General features: G+C 36.1%; 1 protein-coding gene across 1 annotated transcript in view; it reads right to left on the bottom strand.

Annotated features, from left to right (window-relative positions):
* Nucleotides 1-23,589, bottom strand: part of LOC150084122 (glucose-induced degradation protein 4 homolog) — a 59,582-nt gene that overhangs the window by 12,800 nt on the left and 23,193 nt on the right. Inside the window, exons 2-3 of the mRNA XM_090375045.1 lie at nt 23,143-23,310; nt 11,871-11,972 (exon numbers count right to left, since the gene is read on the bottom strand). Coding sequence (XP_090231171.1) covers nt 11,871-11,972; nt 23,143-23,310 — 270 coding nt within the window. The remainder of the gene's footprint in view (nt 1-11,870; nt 11,973-23,142; nt 23,311-23,589) is intronic.

The following is a 23,589-nucleotide window of genomic DNA, read 5'->3' as shown; positions in this document are numbered from 1 at the left end:
TGCATAACTGATTAAGATTTTCCTCTAATTCTTTGGGATCGTGGCTTATGACCACAATGTCATCTGCCAATCGTAAATAATTTAGGTACTCTCCATTCACATTGACTCCTTTCTGCGACCAGTCTAATCTTCTGAAAGCTTCCTCAAGAGCAGCAGTAAACAGCTTCGGAGATATTGTGTCTCCTTGTCGAACTCCTTTCTCGATTTTAAATTTCCTACTGTCTTTGTCTAGTCTAATAAAGGATGTAGCACTCTCATATATTTTCTTCAAAATCATAATATATGGGGTATCTATGCCATGTCTTTCCAGTGCCCGAAACATTGCCTTATGCTGTATGGAGTCAAATGCCTTTTCATAATCCACAAATGCCAGGCATAATGGTGTTTTATATTAATTTGCTTTCTCCATTAGCTGTGATATTACGTGAAGGTGATCCATAGTTGAGAATCCTGTCCTAAAACCAGCTTACTCTTTCGGTTGATTCTCATCAAGTATTCTTTCTAATCTGTTAGTTTCTAATGACCCTTGTGAACAACTTGTAGAGTGGGATAACAAGCTAATTGGTCTATAACTTCCAATTTATCTCCTTTCTTATGCAGCAAAACTATGATTGCATTATTCCACTGCTTAGGCCTCACACCTTTTTTAATGCACTTCGTGAAGAGCCTTGCCAGTTTTTGTGTTATGTCTCTTCCTCCCAATTTTAACAACTCTACAGTAACTTCATCTTCCCCCGGGGCTTTCTGATTCTTCATTTTCTTCAATGCATGTTCTACCTCATCAGGAAGAATATCGGGTATGTCGTATGTGTTGCTACTTTGCAATCCATCTTCACCACTGCTGGTATCATTCCCTCGCTCCTTGTATAATTCTCTATAGTAGTCTTCTGCTATTTGAATTATGCCTTCTCTGCTGTTTATAAGTACGCCATCACTATTCTTCAGTTTCAGTATCATTTGTCTTTCTGTATTACTGCTTATGGCTGCTGATTTAAATCCTTTGTTTTCCCTTAATGCTTGTTCTACTTTTCTTGTATTAACTCTTCTTATGTCCTCTCTGAGTCTCTTTCTAATGGCTGTGCATAACTCAGTATACTCAATTTTTTTCCCTGTCAGTGTTTTTCTTGCTCTTCATTTGTCGTCTTCAGTTCATCATGACAAGTGTTTCTTGACTAATTTTTTCTTCTTTGGATTTCTTTTTCCCTATAGGATTCTTGGGCTTTATCACTTTCAGAAAGTTGTAATGTTCCTTGTCGATATCTTGGTCCTGAGCAGTCTGCAGAAGCTCAAACTTGTTCTTAAGTTCCAGTACATACTGCTTTTTCTCCTCTTCTGTTACGGACATTATTTCCTCAATCTATTTTAATACCTGCACTGGAATAGTACCTTGCTTCTTTAGTAGGAATCTCTATGGGCTAATGCAGAAACAGGGGCTACATTATACATGTAATGAAAATTACATTTCAATCAATCAGGAGCTTTCTTCTGACACCACTCAGCTGCTCATTTACAGTGATACATTTATTTACTACTTGACATAAGGTTGCTAAGTGAGGATATCTGATAACAGAATAATTCTAAAACCAGTTATAACAGTGCTTCAGGTCATTAACAAATAATGGATTCATCTTCATGGTTATGTCAATTGATTGAAAAGAATACTAGTTTTTAATCCTGCAGTGGACTTCAAAATCATCACCTCGATCCAAAAAAGTTTCATTTACAGAAGTCCAGGATCAAGACAATGCTGATCATGTTTTTTGACAAATGGGGTTCACAAGCAATTTGTACTTGAATGGGGGGGGGAGAGGTACTTCACAGACTACTGAAGTGCATTTCCCAGGAAAGGCTGCAATTCTGAAAGAAAGGAGCAGGTTCTTGTTGCATAACAATGACCCAGCCCATTGTACACTTGTGAAGATATTCTGATGAAAAATGACTCCACCCTACCCTCTCTCTTGATCTAGCACCAGCAGACTTCTTTCTCTTTCCCATGGTGAAAGCTGCTCTCAAAGGAAAGAGATTGCAGGATACTCTAGACATAAATAAAAACATAACCACTGAACATCATCTCTTTGGATGCCTTTATTGACTGTTTCAGAAACATTTGGAATGGAGTAATAAGTGCATTTAATCAAGTGATGATTACATTGAATAAAAATAAAATCACTTTTGAGCTCCTTCACTTTGTGTTCTTTTCATTGTACCAGTCTGGGAACTTCACTGTCAAACCTCATATACAGTGAAACTTCTCCTAACGGACACCTCTCTACAACGGACATTCTCAAATTCCCCAACTCTTCTCTATTGGTTTTAACGTGTTTTCAGCTTCTGTCTAGCGGACATTTTCTGTAACTGACGCGGACATGCAATCTGCACAGTTTCGTTTAGATTAGCACTTAATTTGATCTCCCCATAACAGACAGCGGGTGAGCTCACGGCCCTTTTTCTAGGAACGTTTCTTCCACGTATTGCCTCAATCGTGTGTTTATTTTCTATTTCTGATTCTCTGAATTTTAAAGGTTTACGTCGCGGTTCTAAACCCTTTTTCAAGAATTTTAAGGCACGTGTAAAACTTCTGATGAATTTGGTGTGTGCAGGGGGGAGATTTGACAGCCTTTCGTCTTTTGAGTTTTCAGTTTTGTTCAGTGTCGTGTGAAGTGCACAATGTCTTCTCGTAAACATTTAACTTTAAAAGATAAATGTTGAACTCATTAATGTGTATGATTGTCAAAAAAACAGTGTTTGCAATCTCGCTGAAAAATTCAAAATTGGGAAGACGCAGGTAAGCGACATCCTAAAGAAAAAAAAACGAACTGCTCAAACAATTTTGGCAACACGTAAATGATCAGGTTCAAAAATCATTCCCGAAAACTGTTGTTGTTGTTGTTGTTTGTTAGATTTATTGGTGCATCAGCAACTTAGGCTATAATGCACTAATTACTGTCTGATATTTCCTTCGTTTTTCTTACAGGAGATAGCAGTTCAGATAAGGTGATATTTATTAATAAATTTTAGAAAAAGAAAAATGTCATCTATGTTCTCTCGATCTCCTAGAACACACTGCAGTGTTAAATGATTGTAATTATGAAAATTAGAGGAAAAAGCTGTTTTCCGTTCTTTTTGATATTGCGGGCATTCGATGATGATATGCTTTACTGTTAGTGGGCATAAACAATTACTGCATTGTGGAGGGTCACTGTTTGTTAGTAGATAGCTATGAGTGAGGAAAGTATGACCAATGCGTAATCTGGCTAAAATAGTTTCTTCCTTTCTGTTTCTTCTCATGCTGGATTGCCATTGCTTGGGTTCTCTCTTGATTTCAAAAAGTTTATTATTTTTCTGATCTTTCCACAAGCGTGTCCACACTTCTTTATATGTCTGTTTGATAAAAGACTTTTGATCAATATATGGAGTCCTGAAATTTGATGGTATCTCATTTGTAACAATTTTAGCGGCTAAATCTGCCTGCTCGTTTCCTACGATTCCAACGTGTCCAGGGATCCAGCAAAATATTACGAGCTGTCCACGTCCATGAAGTGCTAATAACTGTGCTAAAATTTTCTGTATCAGAGGATGACTAGGGAAGGATTTACACTGTAGAGCATTAACAGCACTTAACGAGTCCGTATAAATGATGGATTTAGCGTACGAGGCTTCGTTTATATTCTCTAGGGCTAGTAGAATACCATATAACTCTGAGGTATAATTACTGCATTCTGGTGGGAGCTGTCTGGAGATGGTGGCATTTGGTAGTACTACAGCTGTGCCAACTTTATTACCAGTTTTGGATCCATCTGTGTATAGCTGAATGAAGCTGCTAAACTCTGTAGAGTGAGCCATATGTATTTGTCTAATGTTGATTTCGGAGAAGCTATTCTTTCCCCATTGCTGAAAATGTCTATCAATATTTACTGGAGCCATGGGAAGCCATGGCTGCGTTTCCATGCTAGTATCCTGGAGGGTGTTAGAAAACTTCAGGCCCCAGCTTGTGATCAAAGCTTCAAGCCTAATGCCAGATGGTTTGTTGTAACGCCGTTTAGTTTGATAGATTTCTCTCCATTTTGGCGTGAAGAGGTATTGCCACATGGGATGATGTGGGAGACTGCTGATTTTGGCTGCATAATTTAGTAGTAGAGTTTCACGCCTAAGGTGTAACGGTGGTTCATAGGCTTCGGTATACAGGCTTAAGATTGGTGATGTGCGAAAAGCCCCCAGTGCAACTCTTAATGCACTGTGATGTACAGGGTCAAGCCATTTCAATACACTTGGCCTGGCTGAGTCATATGCAGGAGACCCATAGTCTAACCGGGATCTGATTAGTGAGCGGTATAGATGTAACAGCACGTACCGATCTGCACCCCATGACATAGAAGAAATTACTCTGAGAAGATTTAGTTTTCTAAGACAACTTGTACGAATATGTTTTATATGTTCCAGGAAGTTTAATTTTTTATCAAATATTACACCAAGAAATCTAATACTAGGTTGGAAAGTAATACAATGAGAATCCAAATGAAGGTCTGGATCCGGATGTAAAGAACGTTTGTGACAGAAGTGTACAGCAGTCGTTTTTGGTTTAGAAAGCCGATATCCATTATTTTTGGCCCAAGAGACTATTTTGTTAATGGTGCTTTGTAGTTGTCTTTCAATAAGTCTCATATTTTGAGAATGACATGACATGGCAAGATCGTCAGCGTACAAGTATGCGTCAACTGTGTTAGGTATGCACTTGGTAATAGAATCAATCCTGATGGCAAAGAGTGTGGTGCTCAACACTGATCCCTGGGGAACTCCCTCTTCTTGTACATATGCTCGAGATAATGAAGAGTGGAAACGGACTTGAAAGGATCTATTGCCTAGAAAGTTCTTAATAAATTTTGGGAGATGACCCCGAAGTCCAAATTTATGCAAGTCCTGAAGAATCCCATATCGCCAAGTTGTATCGAAGGCCTTTTCGATGTCAACACATACCATAACTAGGTGTTCATTTCTCAAGAACGCATTCCGGATATTTGTTTCGGCCTTGATAATGAGATCAAGCGTACATCTTTTTCTCCGGAAACCATACTGACTTGGGCTTAAAATGTTTTGAGTCTCTAATAACCATGTCAGTCTGGCGTTAATTATTTTTTCCAATGTTTTTCCCAGACAACTGGTTAGAGAGATAGGACGGTAATTTTTGGGATCTGTGTGGTCTTTTCCCGGTTTCGGGAAAGCTAGCACATAAGAATGGCACCAGCTAGCAGGATAATACTCCTCTAAGAAAATTCTGTTATACAGTTGTAAGAGTACAGTTAATGATTCCTCACTTAGATGACAGATCATGGTGTAATAAATTCCGTCGGGACCTGGAGCACTGTTTTTCACCCGTGCAAGTGCATTACGCAATTCATTCATGGTCAGAGGCAGATTATAAGAATGAAGGATGGCAGTATTAAAATTTAGTTTGTATTTTTCTGTCTGGGATTTTAGCAATTGAAATGCAGGTTCATATGTGGCAACAGCTGAAAGCGTTTCAAACGTAGTACCTAAGGCATTGGCAATTTCTGTAGGTTCAGAGATTTCTTTCCCTTTTACAAGTAGAATAGGAGAAGTTGTCTGCGAGTATTTACCATTAATTCTTTTGATTTTTTTCCATATTGTGGAAGTATCCGTGGATCTGTTTATGGTGGAGGCATAATGCGCCCATGCTTCTTTTTTACTCTCCCGTCTTATATGACGAGCTTTAGCTCTGACTCTCTTAAACTGTAGGAGGTTAGCTGTGGTTGGATGTTTTCGAAAAATATTCCAATATTTGTTCCTTTCTTTTTTAGCGCTGTTGCATGCTTCGTTCCACCACATTTTTGGATGAAGCCGGATTTTGGATGATGATTTTGGTATAGCAGTCTCGGATGCTTTCATTATTGTATCTGTAATGTAGCTTACTGCAGAGTCAATTGTGTGGGTTGCTATGCAGATAGCATCTAAGTGAGCTATTTCTTGGTATTTAATCCAGTTCGCCTTAGCAAATTTCCAGGTTGTCCTAATGTTACTCTGAGGAGTAGAACTTATACAGAAAGTACAGATGATAGGAAAGTGATCGCTACCGCGAGGGTTATTAGTAACGGTCCAGTCTATGAGAGGAAATATCACTGGAGAGCATATAGAAAGATCAATAGCGGAGGTTGAGCCAGATGGTAAATGCACATATGTGTGAGCACCAGTGTTTAAAATTGTCAGGTTATGTTTGTCTAAAATTTTTTCAATTATCTGTCCTCTGGAGTCAAGATGTTGAGAACCCCATAGCGGGTGATGGCCATTCCAGTCACCCATAATACAAAAGGGGGCAGGTATTTGCATTACTAAATTATCTAAATCAGCAAAGGTGCATGTATGATTTGGTGATAGATACAATGAAACTAATGTTATTGTGATTCCGAAAGTGACACGGACAGCAATAGCCTCTAAAGATGTTTGCAGGGGGATAGGTCTAGAGGGCACCGAAGAGTTCACTATGAGTGCTACTCCTCCATGAGCTAAATTAGATGAGTTTCTATCTTTTCTATACATATTGTAATTCTTAATTTTCATAGATATTGCATTTGTGAGATTTGTTTCTTGAATGCATACGGCAACAGGCTTGTATTCAGATAGGAGATCGTAAAAATCGTCAAAATTAGCACGGAGCCCACGACAATTCCATTGAATAATTGTATCCATTGTTTGGTTTTAGCTAGTGTCTGCTAACTTCCGTGAGGTAGTTTGCTTACGCCTGTCAATTTTTCCTTTATCCTTCTTTGAGAAGACTGGTCTGCTTGTGTCAATGTCACCTTCTGGATGAATTTCAAGAAATGTGTCATCTTCATCCGCTTTTTCATCAGTGTCCATGGTATCAGATCTGAATGTGTGCGTATCAGTTCTTTCAGAGCTCTTAGTTTGTATTTTCGGTTGCTGATTAGGATTCTTATCTGGAGGTATTGTTACCGGAGTATTTACTTCTTGGGTTGCATATTTGGATGGAGATTGTTCTTTTAATGAAGTAAGTATTGATTTCGCCCAACCAGATATAGAGATATTTGGAGGGACGGAGCAGTCAGTCTGAGTTGATATTGTGCGTAGCTGTTGAGTAACTGAGGCGTATGTAGATGATTTAGTAGGGATTGCAAAGTGTTTCTTTGCCTCTTGATATGACACTTTGTTCTCTATTTTATATCTCTGAATGTTCTTCTCTCTTTTCCATTGGATACAATCCTTAGAGAAGGCAGAATGATTTCCCTGGCAGTTAGGACAGTTTTGGGTTTCATTATTACAGTCCGTATGTGTGTGTTCTTTTGAACCACAAGAAGCACAAGTGACTATACCTCTGCACACAGTTTGCGAATGACCGAATTTTTGGCACTTAAAGCACCGAACTGGGTTGGGAATGTACGGTCGAACATGGCATCTGAGATATCCAGCTTTTATAGTTGCGGGGAGATTTGGTGACTTAAATGTCAATATGACTGTTCGTGTAGGGACAGGCTCTCCATCTTTTTTGATGACAATTCTTTTTGCCTGGACTACATTTTGGTTACTTAATTCGGAGACAAGTTCATCCTCTGATACATTTAGAAGATCCCATTCAGATATTACCCCTTTAGAGGAGTTCAAGGTGGCATGTGGGGTAACCTTTGTGGGAATTCCACCAAAGGTAGATATTTTCAAGAGTCTTTCAGCATGTCTGTATTCACTCATCTCCACTAATAGGTCTCCAGATCTTAGTCGCCGAACCATTTTTGGAGGCCCAGCCACATTTTCGAGACATTTCTGAATCAAAAATGGGGAGAGTTTACTCAATGGTTGGTCTGTGGAGGAATGTAATATTAAGAAGAGAGGAGCAGAAAAATCTGTCCCTTCTTTTTTTTGTCTCTTAGCATGGGATTTATTCAAATTATCATGGTCGTCATGTCTACTTGAATCTGGATCAAGAGATCCATAGTAGGACTGTTTTGTGTTGTCCATAGTTGCTCCTTTTAGTCCCGGGAGAGTGGATTTCTCCTCCCAGGCTTCCAGCCCCGCCACGTGGAGGCAGGAGCGGTGCCACCAGTGACCAAGCGATAAGGTTGTTAGTGTTAGTGCGTTAATAGATTAGTTTTATATACAAGAAGAAAGGTGGCTTTCCTTTCTGTTGAGTAAGCTGACTTCTTTACTTTAGAAGAGCAAAATTATATAACTTTGGAAATTAGAAACTAACGTTCAACTACAATCAATCGCTCTTTTAAGAAAATCGCTTTCAAATCACTATAGAATCGCTTTAGTCACTCGCTTGGCACTCGGGGCCCCGAAAACTGTTGGACTTCAAATTGACAATGTTACGTATGAGTGGTTTTGTCGCGCATGTGCTAAAAAAATTCCCATCAATGGGCCCATTATTAGGGAAAAGGCTTTCGAGGTTGCGAAATCTATGGGAGTAAATGAGTTCAAAGCTTCTGTGGGATGGTTAGACAAGTTCAAAACTCGGTATAAAATTTCTTGGAAAACCGTAGTGGTGAAGGTGGATCTGTTGATACTGGGGTTGTAACAGAGTGGACCGTCAAATTGGAAGATTTATGTTGTGATTTTGAAGCTAAGGATATTTACAACTGTGATGAAACAGGGTTATTTTTTAAAACTCTTCATGAAAAAACAAAGAGTCTAAAAAACGAAAAGTGCCAGGGCGGAAAAATTTCTAAGGAACGCTTGACTGTATTATTGTGTACAAATATGCTGGGAGACTTTGAACAACCTCTTGTTATAGGAAAACCACAAAATCCTCGTTGTTTCAAGGGCATAAAGTTGAATCTTTTGAATGTTGACTGGAAGTCTAATAAAAAAAAGCGTGGATGACACAAGATATCATGAGCGAATGGATAAGTCACTTTAACCAAAACATGATTCGTCAAAACAGAAAAATGATTATTCTGCATCTCACCCGCACATTGAATTGTATCATTCAAATCGTTTTTCTGCCACCAAACACATCTGCAGAGTGTCAGCCCTTGGATCAAGGGATAATAAAAAATTTTAAACTTCACTACAGAAAACGTGTTTTAAGACATCTCATTGCAAACACGAACGATGTAACATGTGTGAGTGACCTAGCAAAGAAACTCAGCATCCTAGATGCGATTCAATGGATTTCCTCTTCAGTAAACGCAATTAGAAAACAAACTGTCGTGAACTGTTTTGTAAAGTCTGGCTTCTCAAATGCAAAAATTGAAGTTGTGAACAGCAATGTGGAGCACCAAGAAGAACAAGAACTTCAACATCTATTGATAATGTACGATACTTCAGCTACAAGTGACCCTGGCTACAAAGATATAGACTCGAACTTCACTACAGAAGATGGTGCTCTAGATATCAACGACATTATTATCGATATTTTTCAAGAAGTTCCTCATGAGGAAGAAGAAATGGAAGGAGGTCATTCTGTCGAAGAACATATTAACGACAAACCACCGATGAAAATAGAAGAAGCGCTCATACAAATCAATCGTTTAAAAATGTTTTTCACCACTGAAGAAGATACTGAAGGACTTTCGATGGTTTCTTCACTCCAAACAAATGTTGAAAACAAAATTATCAGCCGGAAGAAGGTGCAAAAGAAAATAAGTGATTACTGCATGTATTTTTCTTAAGATAAAGTCATAATATGCATAGCACAATTGTATGTATATTATTTAAAAAAATATTGTTCAAAATCTGTATATATTTTAATTTAATTTTACATTAAACGTTTAACGATTTTTCTTTCTTTCTTTTTTTTTCCCCTCAGACTTCTTGTTAGCGGACACTTCTCTCTAACGGACACATTCTCGTTCCCCATGGCTGTCCGTTAAAGGGAAGTTTCACTGTATATATATAGAAATTACTGTTTTAGCTGTTATAGCAGTATAAGCATTTTTAGAACTTATGGGTTCAGGATGGTAAAAAGTTATGGTTTTAGTACAGTGAGACACAAGGGCACCTGCCTCAGTGTAAAGAACAGTGGGGGTGAGGTGGGCAAAGACCTAGGAGGGCCATTTTATAGAACTGGGAAACAAAATTACAGCTAATGTGTGGGACTTTTTTGAAAATTTGCCAAATATGTAGGATGTATGGGACCCACACTCTGATGAGTGCTAAGCAGCTATAGCCAACAGGGGGCAGTACAATAATATAAAATAATATACACATATTGATATAATTAAATCTATTATACCATTGAAATTATTTGAGTAATAACCTTTGATACATGCCATAGCTAAATTATAAATTGTGTTCATATACTAGAATTTATAATGTACCAACTACTAATATGCAACTAAGGGTAATAGGGATATTAAAACTAACATTAACATATTAAACAATTGACAATTTAAATAAATATTTAAATTTATCTCCTGCTGATGGTATACATTGTGAACACTCAATAGAGACCAACATCCCATCAGTGTACAAGGGAAATCAATCAGCATAAACCTATCTGGTTCATGATCCATATTTCAATTTAACAGATTTTTATTAATAGGTATAGAAATTATGTCAACTGGGAAGTCCATTTAAAAAGTAAAAACATCTGTACCTTTTGATTTGTACCAAATCGGTTTTTTACTTACAAGTTCTCCCTATTCTTCCATGGTTATTACACCTGATAGATCAACTCCCCTACCATATACACTGATTTTAACTTTTTTTGTCTATTATTCATCATGGTTGCCAGTCCTTTCTGCGTTTACTGTAGTACCCAGATCCATAACCCTGTCTTGTATACATTTTATAAATTTTGCATTAATTTCATTGCATGCGGTTACCCCCAGATAAATATAGTAGACGAGTGGAGTCTATACAGAGAATTGGCTGTTCTGGTTACCACAGCCTACATTCCCCTACTATCCGGGCCTTACAGAATGCATTGCAAGGGTATTTCGGGATTATCAAGCACGCTGTGTGCAGCTTCTGGGTAGGAGGTTGCACACAGTAGTGTCGCAAGTTAAGGACCCCATATTAAGGGACTCTAGTAGTGGGGTTATATACGAGATTAAATGCCCGGATTGTGGGGAATGTTATGTGGGGGAAATGGGGTGGCAGCTTAAGGATCGTCTGGGGAAACACGAGTGCCATACAGACCGCAGAGTTTCCCAAGTCCGCTGTTGCTGAACATTTCTGAGAAAGACAGCACCAGGTCTCCCCCAGAAAATGCTGTCATCCTTGATCGGGTGCATAGGTTCTGGGACCGCAAGTGGCTCAAGAGCTTGTGTATTTGCTCATCCGATAACAATACTATGAATAGGGACAGGGGTGTGCGGCTTCACCCCCTTTTTGAGGCTATAGTCCTCTCAAAAGATGAGAGTTTCTGATTACCACTTTCCCGAGCTGCTTCTGGTTCTGGTTCTGGAGCAGGAAAAGGAACTTTTGTTCATGTGCCTGATCAACCGCATGTGCCGTGAACCTGATACTTAAGGATGTGCTGCGCAAGCATTATTTCTTGTTGAGAAAGGAGGCGGATGCCCCCGAAAGCTACAATTGTACAGTTTTAATAGTTTTAACCTTATATATTTTATTGCATTTTAAAAAATTTTGGTATTTTATTTTGTTTTCAGGCTTTATTCATAATCAGTTATTGTAAATAGATTATGTTACAGTATCCTCTGTATTGTTGGTATATATACAGTATTAAATTATTATTTGAACTCAACGGTTGGTGTATTAATGTAATATTGTGAATATATATATCTTGCTTACATAAAACTTTAATCTGAGTCATCATACTGGAGCCAAGTTTCAATTTAAAAAATACATAAATTTGTCATTATTGTATCATTATATAGTTAAAATAATGACACTCATTTGGCAGTTAATTAATCTCACCATAAACAATGATTACTTACTTTCCACCTCATGAATACATAATCTGTATTTTTCAGGTCTTCATAATCAAAACAATCGGAATTGAAGATTTTTGCATACTGATAAAATGAGTGAAATTTATTCTGAAACAAAAGAAAATTTTAAATAAGGGTAGATTTGACAAAGTTACAACAGAAAAATGAACTTCACAGAAACAAAATAGAAAAGTTTTGAAAGCTACATTTTACAATACATGGTACATCTTTTACAACATGCAATTCCATTTTTTGGAGCAGAATAATATATATTAATAAAATATTTACTGTATAAAAGTAACTTAAAACTTTATACATCCCTAAAACTATAATTAACCATCAGATTATCCTAAAAATACGTTTCAATTGTTAAAATATGTGAGAGAGAGAGAGAGATAGAAAATGTTTATTAGCACTATAACTCCAAGTGAGTAATATTAAAAAAAACAAAAAGATATCCAATTTCTAAAAGAACAATATTTTCATGAGTAAGTATACAGATCTGCATTTTCCAAAGGTCATTTCAAGTATTAGCATTAGCAAAGGCCACTTGGTGCTAGGAAGCCTATGGCAGACCAGCCAAAAAAACAAAAGAAATAAAATAAAATAATAACTAGGGGGCTTTGCCCCCTGCTCACTGCACTCACTTCTTTTGATAAAATAAAATACTTACAGAAGATTGACACTGTGTGTCTGTTCCTCATCTATGAATACATTACATATGGAAATCAAGAATGGTACTGCATGGTCATGCTAGATAAACAAAGTGCATGCATGAGGTTTATCTAGCATGATCACCCTAAAACAGAAGCTTGTTTTACCACAGTAAAACAAACTTCTGTTAAGTATGTTAGTATTTGTTATGCATTACTACGTAACCTGCATCACTCTTCTCCCATTGACTGAATAAATAGCACTAGAAGGAAAATTATTTTAATGTATAGAATAATAATAAAAAGAAAATAAAAAAAAATAAATAATTAACAAGAGAAAACGAAATAGACAACCTATGCATTTCCCTCCTCCTTGTAGGTAATTATCCAGCTGACCTTTGAATTTCCCCAAACTGTCAACCTCTACCACCCATGTAGGTAACTTATTCCAGTAATTTATAACTTGCTGGCTAAAATAGAACTTCCTGCAATCCAGTCTAAACATCCCCCTCCCCTAAACTTGAAATTATGGCCCTAGTTCTAGAATCATTTATAACTGTGAAAATTTCATCCTCATTCATTTTACTTATGTCTCTCAGAGCCTTAAACACCTCAATCAAGTCTTCTCTAAGGTGCCTAGTTTCCAAGATCTGCAACCCACATATTTGAAGGCTTTCCCTTTATGGACTCCCTTTTGCTGATCTCACCAGGCGAGTTACCTGTCTTTGGACGCCCCTTCAAGAAGCACAATGTCTTTTGTTAGGTGCAGTCTTCATACATGAACACAGTATTCCAAGTTTGGTCTAACAATAGCCTTATATAATGGTATTATGACATCTTTATCTCTACTAGTAATTGGATGTCCTATTGGAAGGCCCATGGTGTCCTATCAATAAATCATCGATAGGACACCAAGGGCCTTCCCTGCAATGCTTGGAGAACTTCATGTTTGACTGTATTGTAACACTCAAGTCCCCTTTCTCCACTACTGGCTTTAGTTCAACTCCACCAAGTGAGTTACAGTTCCCCAGGTGTAATACCTTACACTTCGCTGGATTAAAGCATAGCTGCCACTTTTCTGACAATCCCTGAAGTCTATCTAGGTAACTCCGAAGAAGCTCTGCTTGGCAGTGATCATTAACTACTCTACCAATCTTTACATCATGTGCAAATTTAGACATCACACTCTCTATCCCTTTATCTATGTCATTTATGAAAATCAATTATGAATATCAAACAACAGTGGTCCTAATACTGGCCCTTAGGGAACCCCACTTCTTACATCAACCCAATCTGAGGAATAACCGTTTATCACAACCCTCTGCCTCCTGCCCTGAAGCCATCTAGCTATCCATCTAAGAATTTTCCCCTGTGATTCCAACCTGTTCCAGCTTATAAAGTACCCACTCAGGTGGAACTAAGTCAAATGCTTTGCTGAAATCCAAATAAACAATGTTGAAATTATTCCCTAAAGTCCAGCTCTTGAGTGACCCTGTAAAAATAGCTAACCAGATTAGTTAAACATTATTTTCCCTTTAAAAAACCATGCTGAATATCCTTCAGAATTCCATTTTTATGTAAATGATCCTGAATTCTACCCTTGATCATTGTCTCCGTGATTTTCCCTACTACTTAAGTTAGAATAATGGACTGGTAATTTCCCACTTCACCCTTAGAACCGCCATTGAGATACACTGGCACTTTTCCAATCCAATGGAATCACTCCCAAATCCAGTGATGCTCTCATAATTAGCCTTAATAGTTCAATGCTTGCCGCCCTTACTTGGGCGGCAAGCATTGAACCGCCCTTACTCACTTGCCGCCGCCCTTAAAATTTTAGGGTATATGCCATCAACCCCAGGAGTCTTATTGGCCTGTAGACTTGAAAGTTTTTTAATTAAAATAAATGTGAAATTTCAACATCATTAATTACATTTTTTTTTTTAACTTCACTCCCATAATTTCTCATTGACAAAGTTTTTCTTCTGTAAATATCAATGCAAAGTAACTTAAGTTCATCTGCAACTTCAGCTGGGGTACCTATTACTATCCCACGTCCATTACATAAGGTTCTCTTCTTTGCATTTATATACCCCCAGGGGCTCACATCTGGTGAGTATGGGCTTGGCACACCCAGGGTCCCTAGCTGGAGATCATTCTTCTCTTTCTTGGTGATTCCATTCTACTTTTGACTCTCTCTCTCTCTCTCTCTCTCTCTCTCTCTCTCTCTCTCTCTCTCTCTCAGGGTAACTCGGGGAATTTTTTTTTTTTTTTTTGGCTGGTGCAGCATAAGTCTCAGGCTTCCTTGCACCATGTAGCTAATAATAATAATATGTAAAGAATTCCTTATCCCCACTCTTTGCTAGCTCTCTTTACACTCATAATCTGCCTTTGCCAGTCTAACCTTTTCTGTGGCACAGATAACTTTGTAGCTGCAACAGGCTTCAGTACTTTTTATTGCTCTCTTACTTTTCCATGCCATCTTTTTCTGTTCAAGTAATCTGGCAACTTCTTTATTCATTTAACTCGGAATCTTCCTTGTGGAATATTTTTTTAATGGCATATATGCATTCAAGGCGTCTGTGATTAATGTTTTAAAGGTACACCATAATTAAATTGTATTCGCTCTGTGCAATATCTACCTAGTTAATAGAGGCCATGTAGCACCTTAAGCCATCATAATTTCCTCTCCTGAAATTATAACCCCTTTAACTATTGCTACCTCTCTCTCTCTCTCTCTCTCTCTCTCTCTCTCTCTCTCTCTCTCTCTCTCTCTCTCTCTCTCTCTCTCTCTCCCCCCCCCCCACTGCATGGTCACTTCCTGCTACTGGTTCATGGGTGATGAGGTCTAGAATATTCTTTTCCCTAGTACTTTCTCTGACATGTTGATACAAATAACAATCATCTAGTTGATTTAAAAATTTGTTCCCCATGTGGAGTTTCCTTCCCATTTGCTCCAATCAATTAGAGGCAAATTAAAATCACCCATATTAAGACACTGATGCTTACTTGTCCATTCCATTTGCATGTAGAGGCTCTCATCATAACCTTCACAGTCACCTGGCTTCCCACTCTCATTATACTATTGCTTCCAACTATTTCACACCATACAGATTCTATACTAGTATGTGAAACGCTTGAATTCGGCAAAGCTTTTATCATGCTCAGGTTGCTTTTGATAAAAAGTATGACCCCACCACCCCTTCCCTATCCTTCCTAAATACATTGTACATAACATACTGAAACTCATCATCCCCTATCGCCGGATGGCACCACATTTCTGTAAGCCCTATTTTGTCAGAATTACTTGTCCTAACCAGCAGTTTGAATTCACTCACTTCATTGATGACACTTCTGACATTATGTATAAACAATTAAGACTTAGTGTTCTTGTATAGTTAACTACCCTGACACACCCCTTAATTATATTTAAGCTTGCTTCCCTGGCATTAGCTATCCGGTCATTTGAAACGTTTGTCCTCAGAACATCTTGCTAATATGTTCTGTTGTGGTAACAAACAAGAACTCTTGAGGTATGTGTGAGCGTTACTTTGACCAATATTATCAGATTAACATGTATTACCCTTGTCCCTCCAAACTAGCAGTTTCCCTGAACCTTTAAGATATCCTCAATAATACTGGAAAAAACTCTTGCACTACCTTTGTTTAAGTGTATCCCATCTCTACAAAACAGATTCTACCCACAAGTGCAGGCCAAGCTGACAGCAATTTCCCCCCAAGTACATTTCAAATAATATGCCCTCATAAACGAACTGTCAAAATTTGTCCAGTATGTGTTGCCATCTCTTAACTGTGTTTCCATCTATCGGCAGACAGTTTTACCAGATGGCAGCATGAATGCAGCTTTGGAAAATTAGATCTTTCAGCCACTGCTGTCTGATTTTGGCTTCAGATCCAGAATTTAATTAAGCAATACATAAATAGATGTACAGGATAGTGCCTCAGAAAAGTAAATAAAGATAAATAAATAAAAAATAAAATTAAAAATTAACCAGTTTATTTAAAAAAAAAAAAAAAATTATTGTAATACTGACACTCAAGTCAAAATAAGAAGATATTAATATTAAGAAAACATTTATATACAAAGTAATTTTTATTCAATAGCAGTTGACTCCAGCACCTACCAATATTGAAAACTGACTATAAAGAGTCCGTACACATTCAGGAAACTCACTGGATAGTTTGAAGGGTTAAGCATCAAACAGTTAATTTTAATAACAATTTAACTTTGAAGAATTTAAACAACATATTACTTGTAAAGGGAATGGTATGTGGTATTCCATAGAAAATGATATTCATGTAAAGGAAACATGAAGATGCGCTACAAATGTGTATGGAATGGACACAAGAAAAGGAAGGAGGATATTCATGTAAAGGAATATACTATTAAACCACATGCAGATGTTACAAATGTGTTACACAAAAGAACAAGGTAACCACCACAACACAGGTATTTAACATGTGATGTTTCATAACTTTGAGTAATGTCATCAAGCCTGGGGAGGAAGGGGGGAACAAAGATGGAGTTAACAATTAACATAATAAAAATTACATTTACAAAAATAGAAGCAAAAAAAAATTAAAGCCTAAAATTATGTCAATTCAAAATAAAATAGTTAGTTTGAACACTGGTTAGTTTGAAGGGTTAAGCATCAAACAGTTAATTTTAATAACAATTTAACTTTGAAGAATTTAAACAATGTATTACTTGTAAAGGGAATGGTATGTGGTATTCCATAGAAAATGATATTCATGTAAAGGAAACATGAAGATGCTACAAATGTGTATGGAATGGACACAAGAAAAGGAAGGAGGATATTCATGTAAAGGAAAATACTATTAAACCACATGCAGATGTTACAAACGTGTATGGAACGAACACAAAAGAACAAGGTAACCACCACAACACAGGTATTTAACATGTGATGTTTCATAACTTCGAGTAATGTCATCAAGCCTGGGGAGGAAGGGGGAAACAAAGATAGAGTTAACAATTAACATAATAAAAATTACATTTACAAAAATAGAAGCAAAAAAAATTAAAGCCCAAAATTATGTCAATTCAAAATAAAATAGTGTACAGAAAGAAAGTAAAGATGCATTACAAAAGTCTAATAATCACAAAGATAAAGAGGCATCCCTCACTTAGTTCTCTTAATTGGATTTGTAAAAACAGTGCACTGAGTGAATCTGCACTAATCAGGGTAGATCTATCTATAGGAAATAATGTATAATAATTTTAAGTGGTTGGTGTGACCAATGTTTTTGATTTTAAGGCAGACAAGTTTTCTATATAACAATAATAAATGAAACATTTAAACCTTCAAATATAAACTTTAAATATATAAATTATGCAATAAAACATAAATACACCATATGTTCAAGAAAGGCAAGAAAATTTACTTTAAAATTAAAAAAAATATATCACAGGTAGCCCTCGATTTATGCCAGGGTTAGGTTCCTGGGAGGACAGGCACAAATGGAACCCTTTATATCAAGGAGTCAATGGGAAATCACAAGGTTCTGTTCTGGGCACCAAAAATTTTACTTACCACTTTGCATTGATTGTTTTATTTTATTAGCATTCTTCCTAATTGTAGTAATAGTCAATGGAGGCATATTCATAGCCCTACACACATTAGTGCCCTTTTTCAAACTTTCATTTGCACTAGGATTCATTGAACTTATTTTACCAGACACAACATCTCTTTATTATATTAAATTAAAAACTTTATAACACAATTGGCAAAAACTACACATGGCTATCACTATTATTGATTATTTAATTTATTAATAGCATAATTAATAAAAAATGTTAGCGTAATAAATTTCCAACACGTGTAAATGGCGTAAACAACAGCCAACTGAATGCTTCACTGCATGAAACTTTATCACTCGCATCCACGAGTGGCTACTTTGAGGGCAGGAAGCTTTCTTGTCTCTGATTGGCTATGATATAGATGCGCTAATCGCTGATTGGCTCAGATTGTCCTTGATTATGTGAACAGTGCATAATATGTAGTATAGTACGATGCCGATAAATTTTGTCTGACAATTTTAAACTTTCAATTTATAAAATAATTGCAAAAATAAATATGGCCTTGTGGTTAGTGAACAGCGCTATTGTGAATCGGTGAAAAATGAGGGTTTTACATTTTTTACATTTAAATGTTTTACATTTAAATCACATTAACAGGGCCTGTTAATATATGATTTAAAATTTCTTGACTGATCTGAATTAACATTTAGATCAGTCAAAACCACTAAATGTAGGGTAAATATAGTCTTATTATAATGTCCAATTTAGTTTCCTATAACAAGTTTTTCTAATAGCTTTTCACTTTCTTCACATTATTACTAGCTGATTCACTTGATCTCTTTGAGGCCATTTAAAAAAAAAAAAAAAAAAAAAAAAAGAGTTGAAACTACCAACACGGTAAACTAAAATAAATTATGCAGACACAAAATGCACATAAACGACATGCAAACCAGAATCGACGGTAAACCAAAATTAACTGAAATCAGCAGTGTTACTTATGCACTGTGCAGCTAAAAGCAACTCCCTAACAAGAAATGATAGTTCCTTAAAGAGAAGTTTTATAAACATCACCTCAATAAACTTCAATTAATTATAACAACCAAATGGGCACCCCCCTTTCTCTAAACCACCAGGTGGATATATAAAATAACTATTTTTGTAACATGCAAGGAATAGTGCACTTTACTGTAGCATTTTAAAGAGATGAACACAGTTAACTTGTGCCAGTACAAAGAGCTACAGAAAATTAACACAGATATATATTACTCATGGGCATGAAAAATAACTTTTGGGACAATAACAAACACTTTTTAAAGTCTCTCCTTGTCATAAACTGAAGGTTTGCAGAATTTCATTTAGAGAGCAATTCAGCCATTTTCTAATTAATTATAGCATCGGCTAAAATCAGATTTAAATCAAAGAACATGTCCTTGAAAGCATAATTATATATTATGCATTAGTAATAGCATGATGCAAGAAGCAAGCAAACTTATACACAGCATCAGCAAAAAAAAAAACAAAAAACTTTCTATTTCACCAATCCATTCCCTCCAATGCTTTGTAGAGAATCCTTCCTCGTTTCCTCCTTGAATTTATTTATGCTAACAACTTCTACAACAACAGATGGAAGTTTGTTAAAGCAATCGATCACTCACCAGCTAAAGGCTAACTTCTGCACATTATTCTGTAACATCCTTCAACTTGAATTTATGCTCCCTCATGCATGTAATCTGAGCAAGAGGCAGAATTCCATCAGCACTGAGCTTGCTCAAACAATTCAAAGCCTTACACACCTCAGTCAGATTACCTTACTGGTGCCTATTCTCCAGAAGCTGCAATTTGCAGAACTGAAGCTTTTCGTGGTAAGTACACCCCTTTCTTCAAGCTCACTAATCTCACTGCCCTTCTCTGTACTTGTTCCAGCAGCACTTTATTCGTTTTAGGAATAATCTTTACATTATTCCTAAAATGAGACCTGAATACAGTACTGAAGATGTTGGCCTGACCACTGCCTTATACAATGGTATAATCACCTCCTTATCTGTGCTAGCAAAATTCCTGTATATCATTGACAAAACTGTTGTCAATACATGAGCTGTCAATACAACAAATGTTGTCAAAACATGAGCTGTCCTGGCAGCCTGTTTGCACTGCTCACAATGACCCCCACCCAGGTCTTTTTCATTTTCCACTACCCTGAGTATAGTACCACACAGTTGGTATATTACTCTAGGGGTTACCACTACCTATATGCAACACTTTACATTTGCCAATGTTAAACTTCAGTTGCCATTTCTCAGCTCACCTGCCTAACTTTTCTAGAACCTGTTGCAGTAGCATATTGTCATTACTATCATTAACCACCTTGCAAACCTTTGTAACATCTGCAAAATTGGATATTAAGTCTGATATGCCTTCATCAGTATCACTTATAAATATAGAAAACAACAATGGGCCCAATACCGAACACTGGGAGATCCACTAATAACATTAGTCCATGGAGAGTAGTATCCATTGATTACCACTCTATCTTCTCCTACTCAACCATCCCTTTATCCATAGCAGTATCTTGTCATTAATGCCACACTGCTACAATTTGCACAGCAGTCTTTTAAGTGCAACAGTATCAAAAGCTTTCCTGAAATCCAAATATACGATAAAAAATTATTTTTTGAATCCAATTCCTTTGTGATCATATTGTAGTACTCAATCAAATAGGTCAAACAAGAATTCATATCAAGTGTGCATCTTACCATTCTGTGATCGCTTCCAACATTTACCTCATCCAGGAGGGTAACATCATTCACAATATATCTTTTCTGTTAGTGAGTATGAAGTTAATTTCATTAGTTGTTAAAGTGTAAGTGTATACAGTCAAACTAGATTATGGCATCATTGAGGACTGCAGTATTCTTCCTGATATTACAACTAAGCAGTGCTATATCTGAGGCATTCTTACAAGGGAGAGCATGTATATCTGGTCCTTAACGTCACTCCACAAAAAGAAGTCCAGCAGTGTGAAGTTTGGTGAACAAGCTAGCCACATTTTGACCTGTGCTTCCCACCTGTCAAGTGGATCTCCACCTGAAAAGTGGAGATCCAAATAGCTTCTAACATCTTTATACAAGTGAGGAGGTGTGCCATATTGTTGGAAAAGCATACTGTTACTGAAATCTGCAATTTGTGAGATCAAATAATTCTCCCACATATTTTAATAAAATGGACTTACTCACTCACTCATTTGATATTTCAATTCAAAAGAAATGTCATCATTTGTTAAAATTTTCAATGTAATTATGTTTCAATATTAAGCACAAGCATCTAAATCATATTGATTTAAATCTGATTTTTTTTCTTTTTCCAAATCCATTCTGATAAAGAAAATTCAGTCTTCCACATCATTATCAATTTCAACAGAATCGATCTAGGAGTGATTCTGTTGAAACTGATATTGATGTACTTTATTATTACTTTTTTTTTTTTTTTTTTTGGTAGTTATTGGCGCATCGGCTTCTGTGGCCATAATGCACCTCCCAAGGTTTTTGCAGTGCTTTGATCCAAGCCCGAGGCAGGATTCGAACCTGCGACCTTTGGGTTGGCAGGTAGGCACTTTGCCCACCCGGCTAGCTAGGTCGGCTTTTATCATTACTAAACCTGAATGATGAAATGTATTGTTGATGGCCTTCTCAGATATCTTTTTCATACCTTTTCTATTGCATCCAGTAATGCTATTGTGCACCATTTCTTTCTTCTCTTTTAAGCAAAATCAATTTTTGAAAATGAGATTTAACACTTCATATTATCCCTTGTTCTACTGGTTGCAAGATGCTCAAAACATGTTTTGGAAATATATGTTGTGATACAACTTAAATCATTCTATTCAACCAGTGAAACACAATGTTCTGTTCCAAATAATTTGGTAAAATGATCAGATTTAATCATTAAAATTGGACCACTTACTGGAATATTTTCATTCCTTTGCAGTGAAGTCACTTCAAAAGAGCATTGTAGAAATTAGAATATTCAAGTTTATAAATGATTAATTTTTCTGTGAATGACTAATTTTTTTAATTTGTATTTCAAATTGTATACACTGTCAGGCTCAATGAGTCAAATTCACAAGCAACAATACATTTCTCTCCATTTTATATCTCTCTCTCTAATAACTTTCAATTTATCATCAATATTTAATATCTTTTCACTTGCTGACAACTGTAAAAGTACTATTGTATTACATAAAAACGTCTTAATCTTTGCAACACAATGATGCAAGCTGGCTGGAATTCAAAATGAAATCAACATTCTCAAGCAGAGGATAACACACATGCGAGTTGTTAAATTCTCAAAAGTTAATACTTTGAGCCCTCAAAAAGTAAACACTACTAGAAACTGTAAATTTCTTATTGTGAACACACTTCATTGTGGAAGCGTATACTGCACTGAAAACCAATTTTCAGTGCAGTACAATAAACAGAAACAAGGAATGGTTGAATTAAACTGATGCATGTATACATATAGCATAAATAATAGCTGTGTAACATTGCCACCTAGGACTGTAGATTTTAGTTTCATTACCTTCTATATAAGGGAGATGCACATGCCTGCAGTGTAATAAAATTTCACAACTTTTAAAAGAAAGAGCAGAAATAATTGAATTAAAGTAAACAGTAGTTCTTAATGCAGATTTTAATGTATTACATCCCCATACAAGAAGCAAAAGATGACTTTGAAGAGTGAGATATGCAATTTTGAAATTATATTGTAACAAAGGTAAAATGGCCAAATTTATGTCAATATTTTAAACTTAACTGATATTATAGACGAGTTGTCATTATGTTGTTATTAAAATCATTTATTACTAACAGAATGATATTGTCATAATTAACTACAGAATTCGGAACACAAATGAAGAATATAAGTATAGTACTATCAATATTCTTAACATGTATCTGCTTCACTGAATACGCATTAAATCTCATTATGCAATTTTGTATATTATAAAATAAACAATAATTCACAGAATAATTTACAGCCAAAAGTTTTTACAAAAAAAAACTTATTATACCCAATGTTTTTTATCAACTTCTTCATCAGCATCCCATTTTCTTGTTAAAAAGGGATACTTTTTACTAATTATTTCTCCATCAAAAAATGTTGTTAAAGTTGGATATTCTTCTGTTAAACCTTTTATCTTCAAATAACCACAGAGATAGGAATTTTCTTCATCAACATGCTGAAAATAAATATGGAAATCAATACATGTAATAATTATACATAATTAGGCATCAAATCATGAGCAGTTCAGAACTTTGATAAACTAAATATTATATAATTAATCAAATATAAAAGTAGAAGTATTTTGACAACATCCTTCAGATAAGGCCTTTTTATGGTAAAGAATATGCCTGTCTTTGCCTTAAAAAGCATATTGTTTGAAGTGCTTATTTGTGATTATTTCACACCTTTATTTATCACTGCATGTGGTTATTGTGAAAAAATTCACAATAATTAC

The sequence above is a fragment of the Mastigoproctus giganteus genome, chromosome 6 (genome assembly GCF_048544385.1).
Source record: "Mastigoproctus giganteus isolate SK-2022 chromosome 6, ASM4854438v1, whole genome shotgun sequence".
In the NCBI taxonomy this organism is placed as follows: Eukaryota; Metazoa; Arthropoda; class Arachnida; order Uropygi; family Thelyphonidae; genus Mastigoproctus; species Mastigoproctus giganteus.
The sequence above is the reverse complement of the archived record's forward strand: the minus strand, read 5'-3'. Positions and strand labels throughout refer to the sequence as shown.